This window comes from Hyaena hyaena, unplaced genomic scaffold (genome assembly GCF_003009895.1).
Source record: "Hyaena hyaena isolate Hyena2069 unplaced genomic scaffold, ASM300989v1 scaffold_343, whole genome shotgun sequence".
Classification (NCBI taxonomy): domain Eukaryota; kingdom Metazoa; phylum Chordata; class Mammalia; order Carnivora; family Hyaenidae; genus Hyaena; species Hyaena hyaena.
Window position 1 is genome coordinate 400,134 of NW_024080975.1, and position 24,482 is coordinate 424,615.

Below are 24,482 nucleotides of genomic sequence, written 5' to 3' on the forward strand. Positions count from 1 at the left end.
ATTTTGAGAGAGCGAGCGAGCGCAAGCCGGGGAGCAGCAGAGAGACAGGGTCCCAGGCAGGCTTGGTGCTGTTGGCCTGGACCCCGATGTAGGGCTCGATCCCCCTAACTGTGGGGTCATGGGATTCGGGAGATCGTGACCTCGGCCGAAGTCAGGCGCTCACACCCAGGCACCTGCAGTGGACACGATTTCTGAAACTGCTTCTCAAGCCAAACTCACACCATCAGCACGGAGAGCAGTCACGTGTCCAGTCTGCCTGCACTCCACCCGTCAGAGGGTTCCCCAGTTTTCTGTAGTTTTTCTATACTTTGTATTAAAAAAAAACAAAACCCACTGAAACAGTGAGGGGATTTTGTGTTCATTTTTGTTTTCTGCGAATCTGAAACTGTGTTTTATGCAGAGCAGGACTAGGAATAGCCATTGTGGAAAACTCGAAGGGCTGTGACAGGGATGGGTATTTTCCTGTGACCTCTCTCACCTCCTGACTCAGGAGACAGTGGTTTATGACGCCCTCTGGCCTCGGATACTGAGTAAGTGAAGGCCGTGCACAAACCACGCAGAGAAGTAGTTACTGGGTCTCCCATTTCAGGGGCTTTTTATAATAAAGTCACAACAGAAATACAGCAACAAATAGCAGTTTATTTAACAAAATTAGAGCCCCTGCAACCATGTAAAATAACAACACATACTATCAAACGCTTCGGTGCACACGGAACACTGAACACTGCCGGCGACCGGCGGCCCTGAACGGCGCCAGTTCTGCTCAGGGTGAGGTCTCCCGTGAGGTCTCCCCACGCGCCTCCGTGACTCGTCGTCCCCCTCGACGGTGCCCAGGACAGACGGGACAGGTTCACAACACCCTTCAGGGCGCCTGGGGGCTGCAGGTGGGACACACGCCCTTAAATATTTCTTGATGCGCGTTCTTTCGTAAGGAAACAAATCAACGTCAATGGGTCAAGCAGTGAGTTTCAGAAGCCGCAGATAAAACACACTCACAACGGAGGAACTGGCACTGGCAAGTCGGTGGCTTACGAAGAACCGCAAACATGACCTGCACACAAAATCTCTGTGGCATCTGCCACGTTTTTATCTCTTGCAAGGCCCTCCCCTTCCTCAGGATAAGCAGACGTGTATTAATCAGAAAGGAAACAGAAAGTGAGACAATCCGGCCTGGGAAGGAAAGAGCATCTGCCTCAAGCGCCAGGGTGCGGACCAGACGCGCGGTCTCCGGGCCCTCGGAGGCTCCGCCGCGGGTCCCCGTCCGCGGGGCTCAGGGAGGTCTTGAGGAGGCCCCGCGTGACCGGAGGGAGACCACGGAAAGGCACTTACCCAGCTCATCTGGGGGAAGAAAGGGGCCCGTGTGAGGCCGTGGGCGTCACGAGAGACACGCCCAGCACGTGGCCACAAGTCCCGGCGCCCGGCCGGCTTCCGCCTCGGGGCCGTTAGGTCCTCCTCCCGGCGGGTGCTCCGTTGGCTCGTGACCGCTGGCGGTCGTATCTCACGGACACGATGAGGAAGAGCAGGAGGGTGGCCCCCTGGATGGCGGCCAGGAGAAAGAAGTAATAGTTCAGGTGGCAGCCGTTAATATTCCCTGCGGACATGGGAGAGAAAGAGGGCGTTTGTAAGGTTTAACCCCTTACCTCTGGTTCCGAGCAAGGTCAGGGTGACTTTTAGCTGCGGTTATTTAAAAAAAATAAACATAAATAAAAGAAAAACAGCACCACGTGCCTGTAACTCAAAACACGCAAGTGCTCTGAAGCTAGCTGCGTGCCTACCACGGGCCCGGGCTGGGGTCCGTGGCGTGACCGCGCCCCCTCGGACCACTCTCCCCTGAAAGACGGAGGATGAGGGCCAGGGCACTGCAGCGACGGGCCCCACTTCTGTCCGCATCCTCTGGAGAACCTGGGCAGGGGGCTGAAGAGAGGTGTCAACAAGGTGAGCGAGGGGAGTATCCACTGGACGCAGCAGGAAAAATGTCGAGAAACTTTTTTCACTTCAAGTTCCTCCAGTGCAGAAAGATCGGGGGAAGTGAAGGAATGAGCCCACACGTCCCTGGGCCCCGGGAGCCCCGGAAGCAGATACGTGACCGCAAGTGTTTCCTTCCCGCCTTCTGCAGCGCCTGCCCCTCAGGCTCTGAGGTCACTTCCCCGCGACGGCTGGCGTGGAGCAGGAAGGTGACCAGAGAGACCACCTCCGTGCCGCTGGGGTCTGGACACCACGTCCCGTCAGGGGTCTGATTTACCGTGTGGCTCAGGAGCTCACAGACACTAGCCTTCACAACCAGGGCACGCGGCCGACATGCTCTATGCACTACAGGAAGACAATGTGTTTTCACATGTTTTCCCGTGAACGTGCAGGTCTCGGCAGACTCAACGTGACACAGGAGCGAACTTGACCCCAGTAGCTAACATACCAAATGCTCACCTCTGCCCTGAGCACTAAGCATTTACGTGCAATGTTCTCTTTAGGTCCCCATAAATCCCGAGAAGGCCAAAGAGGTAATGGTCACAGAACATGGAGCTCAACCAGCAAGGTTCAAATCCAAGTGGCCTGACGATCTGGGGGCTGCAGGGGACCTCACGGATAGGGTCACCATGGGGAGGAAACGTGCAGGAAACGCACCTGCCACAGCGCCCAGCACTCGCGCGGCTTCATTACTGCCGGGTGCAGGACCACCCACCCACGCCTGGCGGTCTTCCCACGGGAGAACCGTGTCTGAGGCACGGCCGGCCTCACCCACAACCGAGGAGCAGCGGGAAGGACATGTGAACAGCATGCAGTGATGCTCGTGCGGGAACATCCAGGGGCACGCACCCCACACGGACTGGCCCCGTCACCGTGACCCACAGGCGTCCCATCCCCTCCCGCCACTGACTGAAAAGCTCCCCGACACGACTCTCAACAGAGGAGCGAGCACGTGTGCTCGGTCTCACGGGGCGTGCGGAGCTGACTCATTACCACACGGAGGCTGGGTCCCCTGCAGGCTGTGTGAGGCGGGGCTGTTCTGGGCTTCCCTTGTCGGGAAGCTGGTACTGACACACAGCCAACCACACGCTGAGTACAGGTCTGTGCGCTCACACGTTCCCGGAGAATTCGCACGCACAGGCTGCGAGAGTCGGTGCTCTCGCACGTGGACTGGTCTGGGAAGGGCTCTGGGGACACCTCAATTTCTGACAGGCCACCTCTCAGCAGGCAGTTGAGAACAGTGTTTTACCCGTCAGGGTGGGTCAGGCCCCGTCCCAGGCACTGGGAGAGACCCACACACCCTCCGAGGAGCCGGGCTCTGCGGCCACACGGTGGGGTTGGCATTCGGTGCCAGGAGACAAAGTTGTCAGAACACAGAACACTCTAAGTGCCGATTGTGAAATACATTCTCCCCAAGGGGAAGAGTCACAACTTCTGGAGCTCAGCGGGCCTGCCGAGGGACTACAGGCCACACTCCCGGCGGGGACGGCCGTGGGGCGAGGGAGGGACTCAGAAACGCATCACCTCGTACAAGCAATGGCCTGTACGTTCTTGGGCCTCTTCGCAGACTGCAGGACGATGCACATAAAGCCATAAACTCGGGGCTATTAAAACCAGATTTCTTCTTGGAGGGGGGCTACCATGTCCCATTCGTTGCCCGAATCCCCTGGGGCGGGGGGGGGGGGCGGAGCTGGCCGGCCCACTGCACACGTCCTCCACCCCGGCTGCGGGGCGCAGGCACAGCTCACCCGAGCTCTCCTGACCGGAGTGGCGATAAGGTGGGCAGGGCAGTGGCCCGGGGCTGTCTGGAACACATGCTATGAAAACACCACCAACACACAGGACCCGGGTCCGAGCCATGCGCGTGCCGTGGGCGAGGACTGGAGACCAGTCTCGCGGGGCAGGGCCGGAATCCACCGTCAGAAATAAGGGGTGCACCGTGCTGAAGCCTGAGACACGAAATGAGCGGCGAGGGGACCAAATCTCGGGAAAGCAAGGAGACTGACCGAAGCCAACCATCCTTCAGGACACACTGAAAACCACCATGAAGAAGTAGAATCCACGTTCAAAGAACCAGAGACGTGGCGTGTGTAGCAGGCTTTCTGGGGAGGAGGGGCGTCCCGTGTACACAGAAGGAGCACATCGCGCTCACCGGGAGCCCACGAGCACTCCGGGACGCTGAGGGCGCCTGCCTCCCTGCCAGGGGCCTCGGGGGCGGAAACCGAGCCCTACCCCTGCCCGCTTGCTTCAGGACGCCCAGGCCTGTGCCCGCCGTGGAGATGCCCCAGCGGCTGGCACACAGTGCAGCCTGCGCCCCAGGGCCCGCGCCGGCAGCCTGGGTCTCTGGAAGCCACACTAGGACCCGCAGACCTACACCCACCCCTTAGGACAGAAATTTAAACTCAGTCAGCGAATGCCTCTCAAATTCTGTAATTTTGAGGGAAAGGTCCCCACACTTTCCCCAGAGTCTTAAGGGGATTTAGGACCTGAAGGTGGCTAAGAGCGCTGACCTGAGTGAACACTGCAAGATCACACAAGGTGATAAAGCAGTTTTCAGAGGGAAACGTAACACAAAAAGATAAAAATTTCCTTCATCTCCTGCGTGCATTTAAAAGCCAGCATAGGGGGACGCCTGGGGGGCTCAGTCAGTTAAGCGTCTGATTTCAGCTCAGGTCATGATCTCACGGTGCGTGGGTCCAAGCCCCGTGTCAGGCTCTGTGCTGACAGCTCGGAGTCTGGAGCCGGCTTTGGATTCTGTGTCTCTGGCTCTTTCTGCCCCTTCCCTGCTCACGCTGCCTCTCTCTCTCTCAAAAATAAAAAATAAGACAGTAAAAAAAATTATATAAATAAAAAAATAAATAAAAGCCACCATAAATCCAGAAACGACAAAACTCTGGTCTTTTCTGAGTGACTCTGTTCAGCACCCAAGATGCCACCTACTGGCGTGAACGTAAAATCCCATCATGACGGGTCACGAGGAAAGAAAGACAACTGTTTACCTGTGTTTTTGACACCAGAAAATGTAAAGGAAGTGTCAGGAAAAGAAAGGAAAATACAAGCCACGGTATAAGGGGACCGTGTACTAGAGGTTTTATCCGCGTCACAGAGATCCTGGCGCACAAGGGGGTCTGGTCACAGGTCAGAGACTTCTCAGGGCCCCTGGGGCACACAGGGTCACCGGGGCCTCGGGAGACCGGCAAGGGTGAAGGAGACGGCGGGGGGGGGGGCGGCGAAGGTCTCACACGGATCTGGGAACTGCTCACAGCAGCCCCCGGGCAGCCCCCCTCCCCTAATGCGACCCTGGCTCCTGCGACTGCAGGCGCGTGAGCAGCAGCCAACGGCCGTCTCCCAGCCGCCGGCGGGGCTCTTACCGAAGTCGGTGTGGTTGCTCATCCAGCCGATGGCTTTGAGGGACACGAGCTCTAACAGGCCGGAGCCCACGAACGAGCCAACGCCAGAGAAGAAGAAGAACAAGCCCATGATGGCGCTCTGCATGGACTTGGGGGCTGCCGAGTACGCAAACTCCAGGCCTGGAACACAGCGGGGTGTTTGCATGAGGGCCACGGGGGGCACTTAACACAAGGTCGGGGAGTCGGGGCCCACTCTTCGCCAGGACAGTCCTTCCAGCCAGGGGGCAAAACGTCAAGTCCCCGCCCTCAGACTGAAGGTAACATCGGACTTGTCAGCCCTCAGATTTCGGGACGGATCCGTACGGAAAGAATGAGGTTAAAGACTCAAACTTCTATGTTCTCAACCGAGAGGAGTCTGAAAACAATGTACGTGCACTAAAATGGGGATTCTGGGTAAGACTCTATTTTAATGGTGATATATTTTAAAATAACTTCAACAGAGGCATCTATAAATTCAGTTTTTATAATAACTAGATTTGTAGTGTAGACAGCGGTTTGATTTATACTTTTCCCACATCCTGAGCCAATTCTGCAGGCGTCTGGTGAGAGGTGAGGAGGGGGAGCCCTCCGCCCACACACACCCCTACCCACCCAGTTCCGTGGATCATTTTCTCACCCTCCCCCTTCCCAGCAGCCGGACACAGGTCTGCACACAACGCACTTGTCCACACTCCACAGAACCTCACTCCCAGGACAAGAGGGGCTTGTGCAGATGTGTTAGTAATCAGGTTTGCCTCCTCACAGGCCGATCGAGCACGCCCAGCGGTCGTGAGCACGCCCAGCGCTCTGCAGCAGCTCACGGCCGGGGCTCGGCGGCCGCGGTGTAACCGCAAGGCCGGGCTTAGGCAGTGCCCGGCCCAGACGTCCTCCGTCCCCAAGGCAGTGGACAAATGCTACAGGGATGTCCTTGGGAGGCCGGGACTTACACCCAGGAAGGAGAGCCTCATGTCCCTCTACATGAAGGCAATATGCTGTCCCTGTGTCATCGCTCTAACACGGGGACGCGCCCTTCCGCCTTCACACCAGGCCCCGCCCCCGCCCTCAGAGAAGCCTCACCTGCTATGCTCGCAAAGATCTCACTGATGCCGATGAGCACGTACTGTGGGACCTGCCACCAGATGGGCAGGTCGGCAGCGTAGTAAACGACTTTCCCGATGGTCTGATTAATGGTTTTCTCTTTCACAAGGTCCAGCCGTTTGCTTTCCAAGATTCCTGGAATTCGTAAGTCGGTTAATAAAACATCTGCTCATTAACGTTTGCAAGTAAACTAAAAAACTACAGGCTTGCTGTGATCACTGATTATTCTGAAAAGCATGTGAAGGGACGAGGCCCAGGGCCACAGCTGTCCCCGGAGGTCCCCAATCTAGAGACCTTCCCAGCCTCCAACTTCCTACTGAAACCCTGATCGAACCACACACGGCTCCCGTGGGCTTCACAGCCCCTCACACAACCGCCAGACCCGCATGTGGGGTGTTAATCCTCAAACCCTTTCCGTTTCTAACAGGAGGCCGCACCAGGCTCGGTGGCTGCAGCAGAGACTGAGCACCTGTCCCCTTCGGTTCAGATGTGCCTTCCTCGTCCTGGTACGGGACTCAGGCTGCTGCACTGACTCCTTATCGTCACGACTACGGCCCGCTACAGGGGCCCCGGCAAAGAGACCGCCACCCTCAGCCCTGTGATCTCGCTCGGGTACTGGGCACTTGTCAAATGCAACAAAGAGACGCTGCAAAACAAGCCCAGAGCACAAACAGCCACTCTCTGTAACACACGTGTGCACACACGTACACACACACGTGCACACATGCACACACAGAGTGAGGCTTAGAAAGAACAGCTGCAGCATCAAGTTCTTAGGTTGGACAGGATGCCAGTTGTGCTTGTACAGAACTCTGGAGGGACTAACGGATGTGGGCTTTGACAAGCGTGCAAATGTGTACGCATTTAAAACCCGAGAATGAGGGCCTCCAGGCTCCCGCGAGGGGCGGGTGCGAGATGCGTTCTGGGACCATCCCCCAGCTGGGAGAGCACGCGAGGAAGGAGTGAGGGAAGGGGAGGCCTCTGCTTGCTGCCGTCACAGACACCTGTGTCCCCGGCCACGCGGCCAGGGGACCCCAGGCCCACACCGCATCCTCTCGCAGGAACGGCAGGAGCAGAGCCATCCGGCTGCAGGGGATGGGACGACGGAGGCACACGGTGCCTCAGCCACAAGTGACAGCTGTCCTCCGGACGGGGCCGCGGGCAGCAGCGTTAGCCAGAGAGACTGGCTTCCTGTGGGTCGGTCGAGGTTCCCCTCACACTGCAAGGTCACGGTGCTGGCCGCCAGCGTGCAGCTGGAAGGTTCCGGAGCAGTTCTAGTGCAGCCCGGTCTGCAGGGAAGGACCCTTCCAACCAGTCCTGGGAGTGAAAACTGAAGCCGGGGAAACTTCTCCACAGGGAAGCCGAACGGTTAAAGGGATGTGTGTGTGCGTATTGGGGGTGGGAGCACCACTGGGGACACAGAGCAGAGGTGTGATGCGCTGTGGGACAAGGCCTGCTCTGTGGTCTCAGCAAGATGACATGGACACTACGCAGACCACGGGAGAGGAAGCCAGGTCGAGGGGTGCTGGCCAGGGGGGCCCAGGTGATGGGCCGGGAAGGGACACGAGGAACAGGTGAGGGCTCTCCTGTGGGGGGCGCGGGGCCGACTGTGCAGCAGACAACAGGACGCTGCCTATGGAGGCAGGGGGCCTGCGCCCACAGGGAGGCCCGAGCACAGGCTGCCATCAGCGTTAACGGCGGGAAATAACGAGGAAGCACCTACATAATGTGAAGGAAGGTTCTGAAACAGCCCATGTGGCAAAGTCTTCAGTGACAGACGTGACCCTGCACAGGTCCAGACAAGAGCCCACGGTGTGGACGGGACGAAGGCCACTGCCCAGGGTGAGAGGAAGGACTGGCCACGATGCAGCCGCAGACAGGCAGGAGCGAGGGGAGAGGGGATGCCCAGAGACATGGGCAGGAGATGCGAGAAACACACTGTGAGTAACAAATGGGCACCATTTAAAGCGTGTTCCTTGCGCCAACGGGCAGCCAGTGCTCACGGCTTTAGACACGATGGCATTTACTACTCACGAAGCTGGAAGGCCCCACTAAGCTCCTTCATCACGAGCAGTGCTAACTCTGGGCCTCACGCCTGCTCTCAGGGGCCCCGTGCGCACTGGCTCACTACCAACGGGCCGTCTTCCCTTGGTGACAGTTAACCCCGGAGAAGAGCAAAGGAAACAGCATCACCAGCTGGAAACACGGGGACGACCAGACAGACACACGCCTGTCCTCGTCCCCGTCACGACAAGTAGACAAAAAACAGGCTTCGTTTGAGGTGAGGGTGCAATCTGTAGACCCACAGCTGAGGCCTCACTGAACGGAGGGGACACAACGGTCAGGCTCATGGGCCCACACAGAGTTCTAGGGTCCATATTCCTGGACTGTGTGCTCACCGTGTGGCCCCAGGCCCCTTGAAGGCACTGGAGTTTAGGGCCCCTGCTATACAGCATGTGATGAGCACAGCAGACAGCGCAACAGAGGAACAGTCCCACCCAGCACCCACGGACGGTTGAGAGAGTGCTACCAGGCCAGAGGGGAAGGGCCTGATGCCCCCAGTGCAGGACTTAGAAAGCCTGATCTCTCCCAAATCCACGACACAACTAGGCATCATTAACCAACGGACAGACATCAACACTATGGGCACAACTCTCTGCAATTACTCTTGGATCACACAGAAAATAAAAACCTGCTTTAAATATCCTTAAAAAACAAGAGATGTTACCACAAGTCCAAGCACCCTGACAAAGTGACAGCAACGGGCAAATTCATAGCCCTCTGCGGTTTTCACCATCTAACGGGAAACAGTAAGTAGATGAGGAATCGAATGCATGAGAGAGAAAGTCACAGAAAAAACCCAAGGTAACAGAAGGCGTCTCTTAATTGGCCTCCATTAAGGGGAAACACAGAGAAAGTGAAACTGATGAATTCTAGAGATGTGTGTGGAACAAGCATAAAACATACAGCTTTGGCAAAACCCTAATGTGAAGGAGAAAGAGCATATGATACACGAAACTGGAAGTGAGGAAGGAAACCCGACAGGTTATTTAACAGACTGTATTTATCTCCAGGCTAATAATTTTTCTAAAACTCAATAAAATGAATGCTTCACTTGGGACATTAGGGAAAAAAAAAGCCTAAGGGATTTCAGAGAAAACACCACCTGCACAAAAGTGCGGAACGGGGACCAAGTCACCCCCATCTCCTCAGAGAGCACAGGGCTCGCAGGACTCTTAGGCACGAGACCTGGGCTCCCGGGGAGCAGAGGGCGGACCCTCCCCGTGGACATACTCTCCTGCCCACATGACCGGGGGTCTGCCTGTCCTCTAGGAAGCTAGGCAAGGTTACCCACGGCGGCGGGCGGGGCCGGCAGGTGTCCACACACCAGCAGACGCCGAACAATCAGAGCTGCACCCTGTCACCTCTCGACACACAGGTTAGTTTCGGAAATGCAGGAATGGACATCAGGAAGTTAAAAGAAATAAAATCCACGACTATCCCAGGGCGTGGGGGGAGGGCGACCCACATGTCATCCTCCTGGAAACCATGTGTTACCTGAGGAAAATTCAACATTCGTATCTGCCAAAAGCACTCGGTAAACGCGAAGTACAAACTTAGCATCATCATGAATGTGTATCTCAAGCTCAGGTTCTACGCTTCCCGCGGAGTGGCCGTGCACGTGCCCCCATGAGACTGGAGGGGCGTCCCCCCAGCGCTACCAGCCCGCCAGGAAGTCCAGGCAACACTGCCAACAGAGAGATGGGGAGGGAGGACCACCGGATGGCTGGAGAAGAAGCCACGTGATCGAAGGCAACAAGTGACCATTTGAGAAGAATTCACTGAAACTCAGGATTAAAAAGCCCTCTGAGTGAGCAAGCAGAAATACATCGTGCAGCACGGAACGGAGCCAACAGAAAACGCGCAGGACCTAAAGCGAAGACGTGTATAAAACTGCAAGACACCATCAATGAAATGAATGGAAAAATGATAAAGCCGGAAAGAATATTCCTAAGAAGAAGGTGTGGACCGCACATCAACACGGACAGGAAGAGCCCCGTGAAAATGGCACAGTGCACAGCCTGTACACGGAACATGGGGACTGACGATCTGGGGGGAAATCATCGCCACCACAATATGCATTAAAGTGAAGATACACTGTGTTTAAACCCTTCGGGGGTGATCGGTTACTGACAGGGGTGCTGACCGAGCAGAGTGGGCGGCGAGCCAAGAGCAGACACATGGACGGATAAGGCAGTGTGCACAGCACACCTGACGTGTACACGGACTGGAATCCCGTCGTGTGCAGCAAACCGAGGCTGGCTTAAAAAACAACAGTACATCTAACAAAGGAGTATCATGTAGCTGTGAAAAGCCGTAACTTGAACATGTAGTCACCACAGAAAAACGGTATGTTTCTGGTATACGAGAACAGACTATAAACGTGGCTAGTTTGTTTCATTTCTATTTATTAGAGAAATACAATGTAGCTATAATGAATGTTCTAAGAAGACAGAACCTGGGGGTCCCTGGCTGGTGGGATTCTGGACGGGCTGAGGCCTCCCTGCTTTCTCTGTGCCTTTGTAACGACCACAGACAATGTGACACCCAGTTTTAAAAGCCTGACGTGGACCAGGGGTCCTTAACTAATGAAAGCTGCAACCCAGAGAAAGGCTCTCGGCTGGTTCGGCTCCAGTTTCAGGATGCTCTCTGGGCCCGGAGTCTGCGTGGACTCCCGCCCACACCCGTGTGACGGAGTCCCACGACACAGCTGAAAGTGACAGAGGGGCTGTCAGGGGACGGAGGGCACCATGAGCCTGGGACGATGGCGGAGTCACTCACTGCCTTCCCAAAAAGAATTCTATCAGGCTACTGAAAGCCTTCAAAGGATGCCACGGTTACACTTCCAAGCACTTGAGAAGGATAGAAGCCCCACCGCAGCAATGACCGTGGCAGTGCAAACAAGAGCTCTAAACACCCAGCAAGGGAGAGCTGTGCACGCGCATCCGGCACGTTAGGGCGTCCGTGCTACTTCAGGGCTTTTTAAAGCGTGTGACAAAGGAAAGGTGACCGTGTCAACCACGTATCACACACGTAACTTTTCCCGTGTGCACCTGCAAAGTGGTAATTACAGATTTCCTTAGGTGGTGGAGTGATGTGTCTTTAAGCGTGTGTATGTGTGTGCATGTGCACACGCCTGTGTGTGCAAGTACGCATGCAACGGCTCTTCTATGTTTGGGGGCTTTTCCCCCTTATCTGTAACATGCACAGCTTTTATTATACCCTACGGCTTTCCTTACACTTGTATCTTCTCATCAGACTCAAATCGGCTTGCACAAGAGGGTTTCATTTTTGCAAAACCACCAGGGAGGTGCATGTGCACAGACACACCAACAAGACGGGCAGGTTCGCCATCTCAGGAGCGAGGGTCTCTAGGGAAATTACAGCTGATTTCTATTCTCTCCTCTGTGGGTCCAACATTTCTTCCCCTCCGGTGAGCAGCTCTGGCTGCAGTAATTTAAGAACACACACCCAGTTTGTAAGGGAAAAGGAGATCTAACTCATGAGCACACCTCCCGTTTCTTCCGTACACTGGGGAAGACCCCTCGGGCTGCCTCGGCTCATGGGAGGGACGCGAAAGAAACACTGTTACCAGCAGGCATGGCACCAAATGGAAGATATCGATTGTTACGGGAGAAGGTAGGAAGTTCAAAGGCAAAACAGTTCTCTTCCTATTAAAATTTTGGTTTGCTGTAATAGTTTAGGTCTCTACTCAGAACTTATTAACGTTCCAATTAAGGAATACTCGCCAGAGCTGGAAGTAACTGTGTGTGCAGCTCGGGCCCGTTGACACGGCAGTTAATCAGCTGTGCTGCAGTCGAGTACAGGAGACTTAGAACCACTGCCGTCGAGCCCCGCCCCGGGCTCTGGCCATGGAGCAAAGGAAGCCTTTCCAAACCTGTTCAGAACAAGCACCATGGGCACATCCTATTTCTGAGAAAGCGGCTCCCACAGATGCCTAAGGGCCGCGTGGCCACACTAGCGGGGCCACTCGGAGCACAGCCTGCTCGCCCTGGTGCCGGGCGCAACGGCCTGCATTCTCAGGGGTCACCAGGTCACCATCCGCCTGCAGCCTCCCACATGAAGACGCGCAGACACCACCCGAGTGCCGTCCATGGTGCTCAGGGCGTCCCTGGAAGCTGTCCAGCCAGTGATCAAACGGAAGGAGAAGATGGCTTTAAAGGAGCCCAAACCTACCCAGACCCCTGAAAGACCGAGGACCCCTCCCTGCCCAGAGGGACAGACAAGGGGCCTCCCAGCACGTGACCAGCATGGCTGCAGTACATGTCCCTCCCCGAGGCGGGGACAGAGAGGAACTGCCGAGGCCAGAGCAGGTGCTCAGGGAGGCGGGACACGCAGACGCTGTCTCCAGGCAGCCCTGTTTCCCCAGACGGCCCCGATGATCTCTGATCCCACTTAATGAGACCTGCAATTAGAGCCCCACTGTAATTTAGTTCTTATTTGCTCTCGCTTATTTCCCCATGTGCCACAGGATTCGAAGAGAAACAGAATTATAAAGAAGGCACACAGTGAAAACTTCATTCTGACACAACCTCGCTTTAATTATCTATTTGATCAAGACAAAACGTAATTGTCTTCTAAAATGTCCTGGTCCCTGGAATATAGATTTCTTAAGCCTAGGGACTCATTTCTTTAAATCTGTTAAGTACTGTATCAATATGTTCACTCTGGAGATAGCGCATGGAGGCTGCTAGAAAACACTGCTGGAGAATATTAAATTCTGTCTCAGCAGGGCCTCACGTTAATTCCTCATAACACCGGGTGATATATCGTCGGTTCAGGAATACCAGCTCTTCTGTTCTTGTGTTACTATGCTAGCTTACAGCTCGATAACTTTCAAGTACTAATGAAGGAAGACATCAGGGTGAGGGGAAGAAGTCGGCGAAACCTCGGCTTCCCCAGCAGAAGGTATGCCAACCTCTGTTCTCAGATCAGAGTCAGGGAAAACTCCCGTCCTCAGTGAAGGGGTACAGTAGGCATCAGCTCTCAGGCTGATTCTTTCTAGGGCATGGGGGCTGGTCGTGAGCCTGTGTTTGACAAAACATTTCTTGTCACGAAATGCACACACAATGTCACATAAAAACACAAGGGTCCGGGACAGGCAGAAGCTGACCAGCAGACCTAATGTCAACACCAAGGGTGAATCCCCATCTCTGAGAGTCACGTCAACATTCATCCATTTGGCAGGTGACAATTGCCCAAGATCTCAATCGGCAGGGGGGCCACAAGGCTCCTCCAGTCCAGGCCAGGTCACCTCCCCAGCCCGTGACTGGCTTTGGATCTAGAAGGAAAATGGTGGAGCCTCGGGAAGAAAATCTTAAACGTCTCATAACGGAAGCTAGAGAAGGAACAGTAGCCACGTTCACAGGGCCCCAGGCGGGTCTGCTTCCCGGTGCGCAAGCAGCGGGCCCGGGGCGGCTGCGGCTGCCGAGGCCAGTTCCGGGTTCTAGGGTGGCACAGAGACGCCTTCTCACCTGCAGCGAAGGCAGAGCACATCACAAAGAACATCCCCACGGCGATCCTCTTCAGGGACGACGGGAGCAAGCCATTCCTGCGCAGAACAGGGTCGACCAGCTTATCCTTCAAGGGGATCAGCAGCAGGATGAGAACCGCGTCGAACATGGTCAGCCAGGCCGCTGGGAACTGGAGTCACAAGCAAGGTTAGTTCCTGGGAGGGGCCAACGTGCAATGGGAAACCTGTCTTTCTAGAACAATCCACTCCTACACAGAGAAACCACCTAGGGAAGAAGTCCCAGGTTCACGACACCATAACTGAAAAAGACCCATTTTAAATGCCTCTGCGTCCACCGTCCTGTGCTCAAAGTGGGGAAAGCGCGGTGAGGACGCTGCTGTTGAGCTGACGTCAGTGAAGTCTGGTAACGATGCAGCCAACGAAGAACCGCCGAAAACAAGCAGAGGCTGCGTTCCAGCAAGACTGCTCCTGGCCCTCTCGATGGCGGGAGCTCGGGAGGCCCGTGGGGGGACCCCGTGTGTCACACAAGCTGCGGGGACAATTTTAACAGCACCCAGGGTGTTCTCACCGTATGAGGAGTGGCTGTGATGCTGGAAATTGCTGGAATCTTCAGGTGAAGACTCTGCAGAACGTACGTTGTCTGCATCTGGGGGAGAGAGCAGGGTGGTTGGTGTGCGAGGCTGGGGCGCGCCAGCGCCCACACCGCTCCGGGGGCCAACATGCAATGCCCCGGCTGAACACGGCCCAGCTGTCTGGCCACCACAAGACGTCTGGAGACCAAGTTGGAAAAAGAAGTGACGGAGAAACGGAACCCAAAGGTGGGCCCTGGAGCCTAGGAGCACAGCTGCTCTCAGCTTCTCTCAGTGGAGGGTTTTCGCAACACTGAACTCGGCAGCACGGAGTTCCGCCCGCGACAGCGGGACTCCAGGACCCCAGACTCCCAGGAGGGCCGCCACGGGGCCGTGTCCCGGGGGGGGAAGGGGCACACCCACCAGCACTCACTTGGAAGTACACCGTCCAGTAGGGTATCAAAGCCAGGAAGACGGGGATGATCTTCACAAGGGCCTTCACGTCGTCCACTGTGTCTTCCGTAAACGGCCCTCCGCGAGACCTCTTACATGAATCAAACAGACTGTGTTTAGAAGGGTGCTGAAGGGCTCCAATGCCTTCACTTTGGGAGATAAAATGCAGGAGTTAGTTCTCTTCCACCCCCGGAAACGTGCGATCTGGCAACAATTTAAGTCTCAAGGCAGGTAAGCAGCTGGCTGTACAGATGTGCTTTCCTTTAGCCCATCGCCCACCGACTCACCCTGGGGAGGGGTGCTGCCGTGGCGGGCATGGGGCCTCGTCTGGCCTCCCCCTGCTCTGCTCACCCGCACTGAGGAGGGCCCACGGCTCCCTCTGCTCCAGCCGCTACCGCAGCTACATCGCTGCATCAGCGTTTAGGGAAAAAGCTGTGCGGGATGGTTTGGATTTTGAATCCGGTTGCCTTCTAAATGTGAAGACCTGGCGACCATAATACTGAGGTTGTTAACCAGGCTGCGTACTTAAAGCGCAGCCACCGACACGGCCATGAGGAAGCGATCCGTTCCAGCGGGAAGGCTGGGATTGTGACGGTAGCATGAGGTCACCTGGCACCAGGGGCTCTGAGCACTTGCCCGTTAACCTTGACCACGAGCCTATGAGGCATCAAGATACCCCCGCTGGCCCCACTGCAGAGGAAGCCGGGCGCAGAGCGCAAGGGACGCACTGCGTGACAGAGCCCGGGGCCGGGACGCCACCGCCCTGGCACTCAGCGTGCTGGCCGAGCTCCGGGCTCAGGCCCTGTGGCCCTGGCTCGGATACCAGCGCAGCGCCCGCCCGCTTACGCCGGGGTACTTTCAGTAGTCAGAAAATGGGCAGCTTCTGAACACTCTAACGGACATGGGTGCTCTTAGGTCGTTAGGGAGAGGAACAGAAAAGTGCGTTCATCAACCAACTACCCTGTAAAGCCAGAAACTCCAGGAGGTAATTCAGTACCATCAAGAATTCTTCCAAGTCTGGGACTCAGATATAAATGGCAGCTGTCTGCTTTCTACTTTCTAAATCAACAAATTTAAGTTACTTACTACTATTTTAAATCATTTTTGTCCTATAATGTTGGCTTTTTTTTTTTTTTTTATGACATTGACATTTCTTAATCCGAACATTCAGGGGGGTTGGGGGGAGGAGGACCAAAAAAACCAAACTGCAACTTAATATTTTAGCCATATTTTGGACAGGAAAGTTCCGTTCAACAAATATTTACCGAGCGCCTACATGTCCGGGCCCGTGCTGGCTGGGAGCTGGGAATATAGAGGTGTTACCCCGAGCCGCACGTAGCTTATCTCACAGGGAAAAGAATCAGGGAAACCACGCTCAAAGAGAATCTCTAAATTCCAAAGATATTATTCAGACTTCCATTTGAAAATAATCATTAAGCTTCTCCAAGTTTACTCTTTGGCCAGAAGCAGCTGTAAAGTCCTTAGGTACCCAGTACAGACACTACCAACGACTTCCCACAGCATCTACGTGTGTTTGTCTAACATCCCGTCAGGGTCAGATGACGAGTCATTCACACGTTACTGGTCATGTTGCTTACTTTGTATCATGATGGCATTTTGGACACTGCTGAAGAGTCAAATGCACCTCAGGCTTTCCCTAGTGTTATTATTGTGCAGCACACCAGGGTCCAACCCGCAGCCACGGACACAAGTGGCCTGGGACACACACAGAACCCAGAGCGTGCCCCAGGGCGCGAGGCCGGTGCTCCCAGAGCCTGTCCGCGGAGGCCGCTGTGTGCTCACAGGAGCACTCTCCCAGGAAGAGGGTCCATTAATTCTCAGATTCTCAACTCAAACAGGTTCAGGACTATTCCCACTCAGTCTGATAAACGCACAGATGTACGTGGACTTCTCAGGTGAAGTTGGCGTTAAGTCATCTTCAAAACAGAGATCAACCTAGAGCAGAAGGAAGCTGGAGCCTCCTGGACATTAGCGCCTGATGAAGCCCCAGGTGAAGCAGCTCGTCCCCCTCCTGACCACGCAGCTGGCGGTCCCCAGGCTCTCGGCAGGGGCCGTGCACACGCCAGCTTCTCAGGCTCCACCACGACCCCGTGAGACGAGCCCTGTCCCCTCGTCCCATTCCCCCAAGGAGGGAACGCAGGCCCGGCGAGGTCAGTAGCCCGTGCAAGGTCACAGCGCTCGGACCCTGTGCGCAAGAAAGAGTGACGGGAGAGCTGCCTGGGCCACAGGCTTCTCTGCGAGGCAGCCCTTCTGGTCTTCACCACGCCCGTCGCCCACACCAAGCCTACAGGGAAACCGGGTTCTGACGTAAAAGTCCAGATCTTTTTCTTCATGCCATTTGTGCAGGACACCTCAGAAGGTCCAGGAGGCCGTGACGTCCTCCCGCAGGGACGGCTACCAGGCACCACCGCACCGGCGCCCCGAGCTTCACAGATTGGGTCTGCTCGCAAGTGCTCGACCCAAGGACTGAGTACACGTGCGGGGTGGGAGCCCCTGCTGGCGCCTGATGGACGCGCGCCGCACACACTGCCACCACCTGCAGTCGGCACTGGGGGTCAGAGCCCAGGATGGGGGTGGGGGAAGAGACGTGGGGCCACAGAAGCTCCGGGCAGAAGGGCAGAGCCGCGAGGGCTACTCTGGAATGGTTCCAAACCCATGGTGTGAGAGGAAATACTGGACATGCGGATGGCTCAGAGCCACCAGCCATGAGGGGGTGGGGGTGGGGCTGGCCCACAGAATCTTCCAGAGAGGCCAGTGCCACCCAACAAGTAGTGTGCTGCCCAAAGCCCTGCGTGGCTGAGGGGCCAGCCTCTGGCTTGGGGACGGCCGCCCGTCAGGAATGCCTGCTTTAATCAGAAAAGTCCCTGAAGGGGTCAACCGCTAAGGGTCCCGGGGACTTCTCCGGGGTGACAGAAATAGTCTAGATCCTGACGTGCCCGAATAAGGCCGTCCTAACTCCAGAGCCGTACGGTAGGAGGGAGGCGCCGCATTACAGGTACATCACGCTTCAGTAACAAACCCCGAAACTGCTGAGCTCTCTTCTTGGGCTAAGTTCCGGACTTTTCTGTATTAATATGCATCAAGGGTGACCTAACCATCTCTCTCTCCCAGCTTGCGGGGACTTCCCCTGAACATGGGACTTGCGGGGCTAAAAACCTCAGGGCGTGGGAATTCCAGCGCTAAAGCTGGGAAGCCCCACACAGAGGGGATGAGGGAGTTCCCCCACCTGCCTCTCAAAATTCGGCTCTGATGTCCCTCTGTCACAGAGAGGCTGCAGGGACCAGTGGATGACGGGGCCCACGCTGACCATTCAGAGGCTGACTCAGAGGATGGACAAAACAGCTTATTGTTTAGGGAGTACAATACAAAGTAAGCAATTGCTTGATTTTTCATTCAAACGGATTTCAAAGCTTTTTAAAGTAAAAAGGGAAATGGAGAGAATACATACGGCGCCTTTCCTGTGCTCTCTGCCAACGTCCATCTCCGTCACCGTCACATCACCACCCGAACCAGCGGTGACAGGCCCCTCAGCGTGGAAGTTAAACACTAAAAGCACGAGTGCCTGTAAGATGGACACGGCAGGGCCACCTGAGGTTGGGCGTCCGACTTCGGCTCAGGTCATGATCTCACGGTTCGTGGGCTCGAGCCCCGCGTCGGGCTCCGTGCTGACAGCTCAGAGCCTGGAGCTGCTTTGGATTCTGTGTCTCCCTCGCTCTCTGCCCCTCCCCGCTCACGCTCTGACTCTCAAGAATGAATAAACATATGAATAAAAGTTAAAAAAAACCAAAACGGAGACATAGCACCACAGGACCCCCTTGAGCGGACGTGAGGTACTGAAGCCGCCGGCCCGGAGCCCTGCACGCGGGAAGCACGCGTCACACACAAGCCAGTACGGCGTTCACAGCACCGGGCACGCGCGTCCCGGCAAGCACTCACCCACTGGGACCACGCTCTCCAGTCCGCTTCTGGGGACGGCACGAGTATGCCAGTATCCTGAACACGTGTGTGAAGGCACTGCCGTCGGGCGGCTTGGTGATGAAAACGCTCTGGCCGCAGAGGAAGACCAGGAAGGCCACCCCGATGCAGACCACGGGGATGAGGTAGCCGGTCACAAAGCTCACGTTCTGCTGAATGTAGGCGATGCCGCCCAGAGAAATGATTGCTCCCAGGTTAATGCTCCAGTAAAACCAATTGAAAAATCTCCTTGTGGCTTCTGGACCTCGGTCTTTAACCTAAAACAACAGGGAGGAAACAGACTTTAAAACGTGATCACCCTCAAGGATGAGAAACGGGTCACCGTCACCACCGCAGCCTGTAAGGAACGCGGCACCACCAGATGGTGCGTACAGACACACTGGGGCGCCTGGCCGGGCAGCACCCATAACCTGAATTACTGCACCTTCTGGTAGTGCTTCCTTTAGTTATGCTGACACCCAAGAAACCCAGAGGAGATTCTCCAAGCTCTACCTGGGCCCACCTGCTCTGGAAACACTGGAACGCCCCCTCCCCGCCCCCCCCCCCCCCCCCCCCCAGGAGTGCCCAGTCACAAGACTCACATTCCCGACCTGCCGGGTCATCGCCTCTGGGGCTGGGGCCCAGGAACTGGCATTTTAATTTTTTTTAACATTTATTTTTGAGAGACAGAGCATGAGCAGGGGAGGGGCAGAGAGAGACAGAGACACAGAATCCAAAGCAGCTCCAGGCTCTGAGCTGTCAGCACAGAGCCTGAAGCGGGGCTGGAACTCATGCACCACGAGATCGTGACCTGAGCCGAAGTCAGACGCTTAAACCACTGAGCTCCCAGGCGTCCCGTCCCGTACAGCTTCCTAGCCAGGGCCGCAGGAACCTCTGTTGTCTCCCCCTTAAGTTACAAGTTATCAGAAAAGGCTGAATTCTGTTCCAGTAACGGACCAGGTTTGTTTCAGAGCAGTCGGCACTACCAAAGAACCCGGAAGCTTCTCAGTGGGGGCCCAGGCCACCCAATACCAGATACAAAAGAGCATCTTGTTAGCAGTCCTGTAACTTGAGGTGATATTTTAATCTCTATGCTTTGAGATTAAAGTACAGATACAAAGTAGTCAAAACTGTGACCCAAAAGAAAAAACATATTTTAATCCAAAATGATTAAGTAGGTCTACCTGCCGGCAAGAAACACGCTTCAAGTAACTACATGAGAATCACCAGCCCACACGTTCCCAGGAGCTTCAGCCTGTCCCCCACTACGTCAGGACTGGACAGAGGTCCCAGACCGGAGGCTGGCGTGAGCACAGAACGGAGGATGTGCCCTGGGAATTTCACGTGCTTCTGAGACAGCTCTTCATGGCACCGTGATGCATATAAACGTTACTAACCTGGTACTAACCTGGACGTGAATACGCACTGTATCCCAGACGCAGACCAGAGGAAGGACACATTGTAAGCAGAGAAACAGTTACAGAGAAAATATAACTAAGGACATAAAAACCAGTAAGGGCGGTGGAGGAGCTCAGCCAGCCCCGAGGGAAGAGGACCAGTCAGTCAGCACATCTACAATCAAAGACATCGGACCCTTTTCATCGCCCACGGCAGCGCCGCACACAGGGTCCCATGTGAACCTGGCACTGAACTTATTTGAACTTCCAAGCATAATTCACCAATGTTACTTTAGAAACCTAAGCCTGTTACTGAGGCCTTAAATAACCACATACCAGTGATTTTTTTTTCCCTCCACAAATGGGAAACTGGCTCCTATAAACTGCAAGTCACACGCCCTGAGCTGGCTTAGTCACATCACACCGTCATCTGCTCAGGGGCTCATGCCCTTCCCCACGGAGGGTAAACAAGCTTCTCATGTGACCGGTCCAAAGGAGCCACGGCAATCAATTCAGAAAAGTCCAGCGAAGAGAACAGAACCGTGTACAGTGAGTCAAACAGCTGGCAGAGTTGGAAAAATTCCTTAAAATGCACAAGGCTGCAACTTTGTTCCCCCTCCAGAAAAAAAAAAAAAAGAAAAAGTATCATTTCCCCTCTTTATCTGTCTTTCTTCTTTCAGTTCAGGATTTGAAAGGGCAGTTATGACCCCTGAAAAAGTTTAGCCGCTGGGGAGGAAGGAGAGGAAGGAGAGATGCCCCCACGCTGCCCTGGTCCCTCACAGCTGCCCCTCAGGTGCTCCCTCAAGGCCCTGTGCGGGGCAGGGGACGGGGGCAGTGACAGAGAAGGTAACCGGCACCTTAAAAACACAAGTAGCCAGGGCGCCTGGGTGGTTTAGTCGGTTAAGCGTCCGACTTTCGCTTAGGTCATGATCTTGCGGTTTGTGGGTTCGAGCCCCGCGTCGGGCTCTGTGCTGACTGCCAGCTCAGAGCCTGGAGCCTGTTTCAGAGTCTGTGACTCCCTCTCCCTCTGCCCCTCCCCTGCTCACACTGTCTCTATCTCTCTCCTAGAAATAAATAAAAAATATTTTTAAAAAATGATGCAAAGGGGGCGCCCAGGTGGCTCAGTCGATTAAGCATCCGCCTTCGGCTCAGGTCATGATCTCGCAGTTTGTGGGTTCGAGCCCCGCGTCGGGCTCTGTGCTGACTGCCAGCTCAGAGCCTGGAGCCTGTTTCAGAGTCTGTATCTCCCTCTCTCTCTGACCCTCCCCTGCTCACGCTGTCTCTCTCTCTCCTAGAAATAAATAAAAACACATTAAAAAAAAATTAAAAACAAAAAACAAAAAACACAAGTAGCCATCCTCGAAGCAAGGAGGTGACGAGCCAACCCACCCCGGAGAAGAGCCCGGCAGGCTTCATGCCCGGACACCCAGCACCCACGTTTTCCTGGTCAGTGCTTTCTCCTGATACGGTCCACGCACAAAACAGTTCCCCACTTAGAAAAGTACATCCTGGTGGTTTGTAGCCCACCCCCACTGGGAAGCCACGGCCACGATCAAGTCCACATTCCATGAGCCCCCCCACCCCGTCTCCACGGGCCCCCGGCTCCCACTACCCTGGAAGTCTTTCTGATCTGTCCTTTCTGAGCATCTGTGTAGAAACGGAATAAAAAGGACACGTGGCCTCTCACGTCTGGATCCTTTAGTTGACATGGTGTTTTCAACATTCATCACGTCACAGCACCCACTAGCACCCACCAGCGCCCACGCCTACGGCTGGGGGACGTTCCGCTGGACGGAGGGCCCCCATCTACCTTACCGTGCATGGGTTCAAGGACGTGTCAACATCTTACTGAAATGTCTTCACCTTACAGAGAAGCTGCAGGAAGAGTAAAACACACTTTGTGTGCCCTTCACTTCGATCCTGAGTTCTCTTCTTCCGCACCCATAAATGACATACTCTTCAGGCTGAGCGATTTAAAAATAAGTTGCAGCAGGATGACATTTCACCCCACGTGAATCTAGAAATAAAGCCATTCTTCTACACGACCACAGACTATTATCACACCTAAGAAACTTAATGTCGGGGCGCCTGCGGGGCTCAGGTTCAAAGGACACGCTCTCCCATCCTGGCTGTCACGTACTGGCTGCGTGACTTTGGGCAAACGATTTAACCTCTTAAGCCTCAGTTTCCTCATCTGTGTACTGGGCACGACCGCAACAGTGTCATGTGGAGTCGTAAACTCCCTACCATAAGGGCCTGGGGCGGAGCCACCCTCAGCAAGAATCACACGGTTACTCAGCACAAAGACCTAGGCGTCGTCTTCCCCGCTGCTCAGACGACCCGGCTGCACTCCTGCCCGCTCTGCCTCCACAGCTTATCCCAGATCCGTCCTCTTCGCTCCGTGTCCCCGGGCCCCTCCCCCTAGCCCACAGCCTCCCTGGTCCGCCTGTGGTCACCGATTCTGCGCACCTGGTCACAGGGTCACCTGGGTCTGCGCACCGGGCGTCACAAACTCTGTGGGAAGGGGCTGAGCGTGACACCGCAGGTTTTACGAGGCCTCCAGTCGCTGTTACGACTGCCCGACCCCGCAAGCGCGCTGTCACAGCAGCCAGGCCACGGCGAGTGTGTGACCAGCAGCAGGTGGCACGTAAAGCTTGATTCACAGAGACTGAAACGTGATTTTCACAGATTTTCACTTGTCACAAAACATTCTTCACGCTTTCTTTTCTCCTCCCTCAGTTAGAAACTTAAGAACCGTCTATTCTTAGCGTGCGGGCCCCCCACTAACAGGAAGTAGACCAGAGCTGGCTGCCAGGTCACGGCTGCCGACCACAGCTGCTCTGGGGGCCCCTCTTCCAGAAGCACACATCTCATCAGTCTTTTCCCCAGTCAACCCCCCGAAGACTTTCTACTGTGTTCAGAACACCTCACAGTTTTTTTTTTCAGTTGTACTTATTTAAATTATCTCTACAGCCAACATGGGTTTGAACTCACAACCCCACGATCAAGAGTCCCATGCTCTCCGACTGAGCCAGCCAGGCGCCCCTCGAAGTCTTTTAAAAGTTTCCCGGGACCTGGCCCCTTCCTACCACCTCTCCTCACTTCTGTTTTGGGATTTTTGTTGTTGTTGTTGTTTTTAAGTGTATTTGGCGTACAAGCTTACCTACTCCTAAGTGTGTCTAATGTGTGCTGCCTTGATACATTTCACCTGCTTCGCACGCTGTGCTTTAGCGACTAGAGCAACAGGGGCACCCCCTCTCTTGCTGGCCCCAGGCCCTTTGCACCTGTTGTTGGCTTGTCCCCGAACTCTCTTCTGACAGCTGCTACCTCTGACAGCCTTCAGGGCTCCACTCCCAAAAAGGAAGTGACTTCCACCCAGAGCCTCCTGGCCATCCCTCCCCAGAGGCCCGGTCCCAGAAGGCAGGGCCCGCAGGCCATCCCCTAGGCGTGCCCGGCACTCCCCGGCGCGCATCCCCGCCCCAGCGCACCCCTGGGCGCACCCCTGGACGCCCGCGCGGCGCTCACCTGGTCGGCGCCGAAGGGCGTGACGTTGGCCTTGACGGCGCCCACGCCCAGGCCTGCAAGCGCCAGCGCGGTCAGCGCGGCGGGCGCGCAGTAGCGGGCGGCCGCGTCCGGGCAGGGCGGCGCCGAGCAGTTGCGGACGCGCGTGGGGCGCGGGGCCCCGCAGAAGGCGGGGCGCGTGGCGGGCGCCGCCAGCAGCGGGAAGGCCAGCATGCCCAGCAGGTAGAGCGCCAGGCTGAGCAGGATGGCGCGCGCGCGGCCGAGCTGCGCGTCGGCCAGCCAGCCGCCGAACGGCGACACCAGGTAGGCGAGGCCCAGGAAGAGGAGCAGCGCCTGGCTGGCCTGCGCGCCCTCCCAGCCGAACGGCTCGCCGTTCAGGAACAGCACCAGGTTGGCGGTGACGCCGTAGAAGGCGGCGCGCTCCAGCAGCTCCGTCAGCAGCACGGCCGCGCACGCCGCGCGCCGGCCCGCGAACGCCTCCCGCCGCGCGCCCAGCAGCGGCGCCCGCTCGCCGCCCGCGCCCTCCATGCGCCCGCCGCCCCGCGCCCGGCCGCCGCCG

At 55.9% G+C, this 24,482-nt stretch overlaps 1 protein-coding gene across 1 annotated transcript; it reads right to left on the bottom strand.

Annotated features, from left to right (window-relative positions):
* Positions 1–1,290: 1,290 nt before the first annotated feature.
* SLC15A4 (solute carrier family 15 member 4) lies at positions 1,291–24,451 on the bottom strand. The gene is made up of 8 exons (XM_039249577.1): positions 23,927–24,451; positions 18,987–19,282; positions 15,010–15,178; positions 14,576–14,653; positions 14,009–14,177; positions 6,432–6,587; positions 5,337–5,495; positions 1,291–1,591 (listed from the first exon to the last, which is right to left on the bottom strand). The coding sequence occupies exons 1-8, from the start codon at positions 24,449–24,451 to the stop codon at positions 1,443–1,445; spliced, it is 1,701 nt and encodes a 566-aa protein (XP_039105508.1). The 3' UTR covers positions 1,291–1,442.
* Positions 24,452–24,482: the final 31 nt, after the last annotated feature.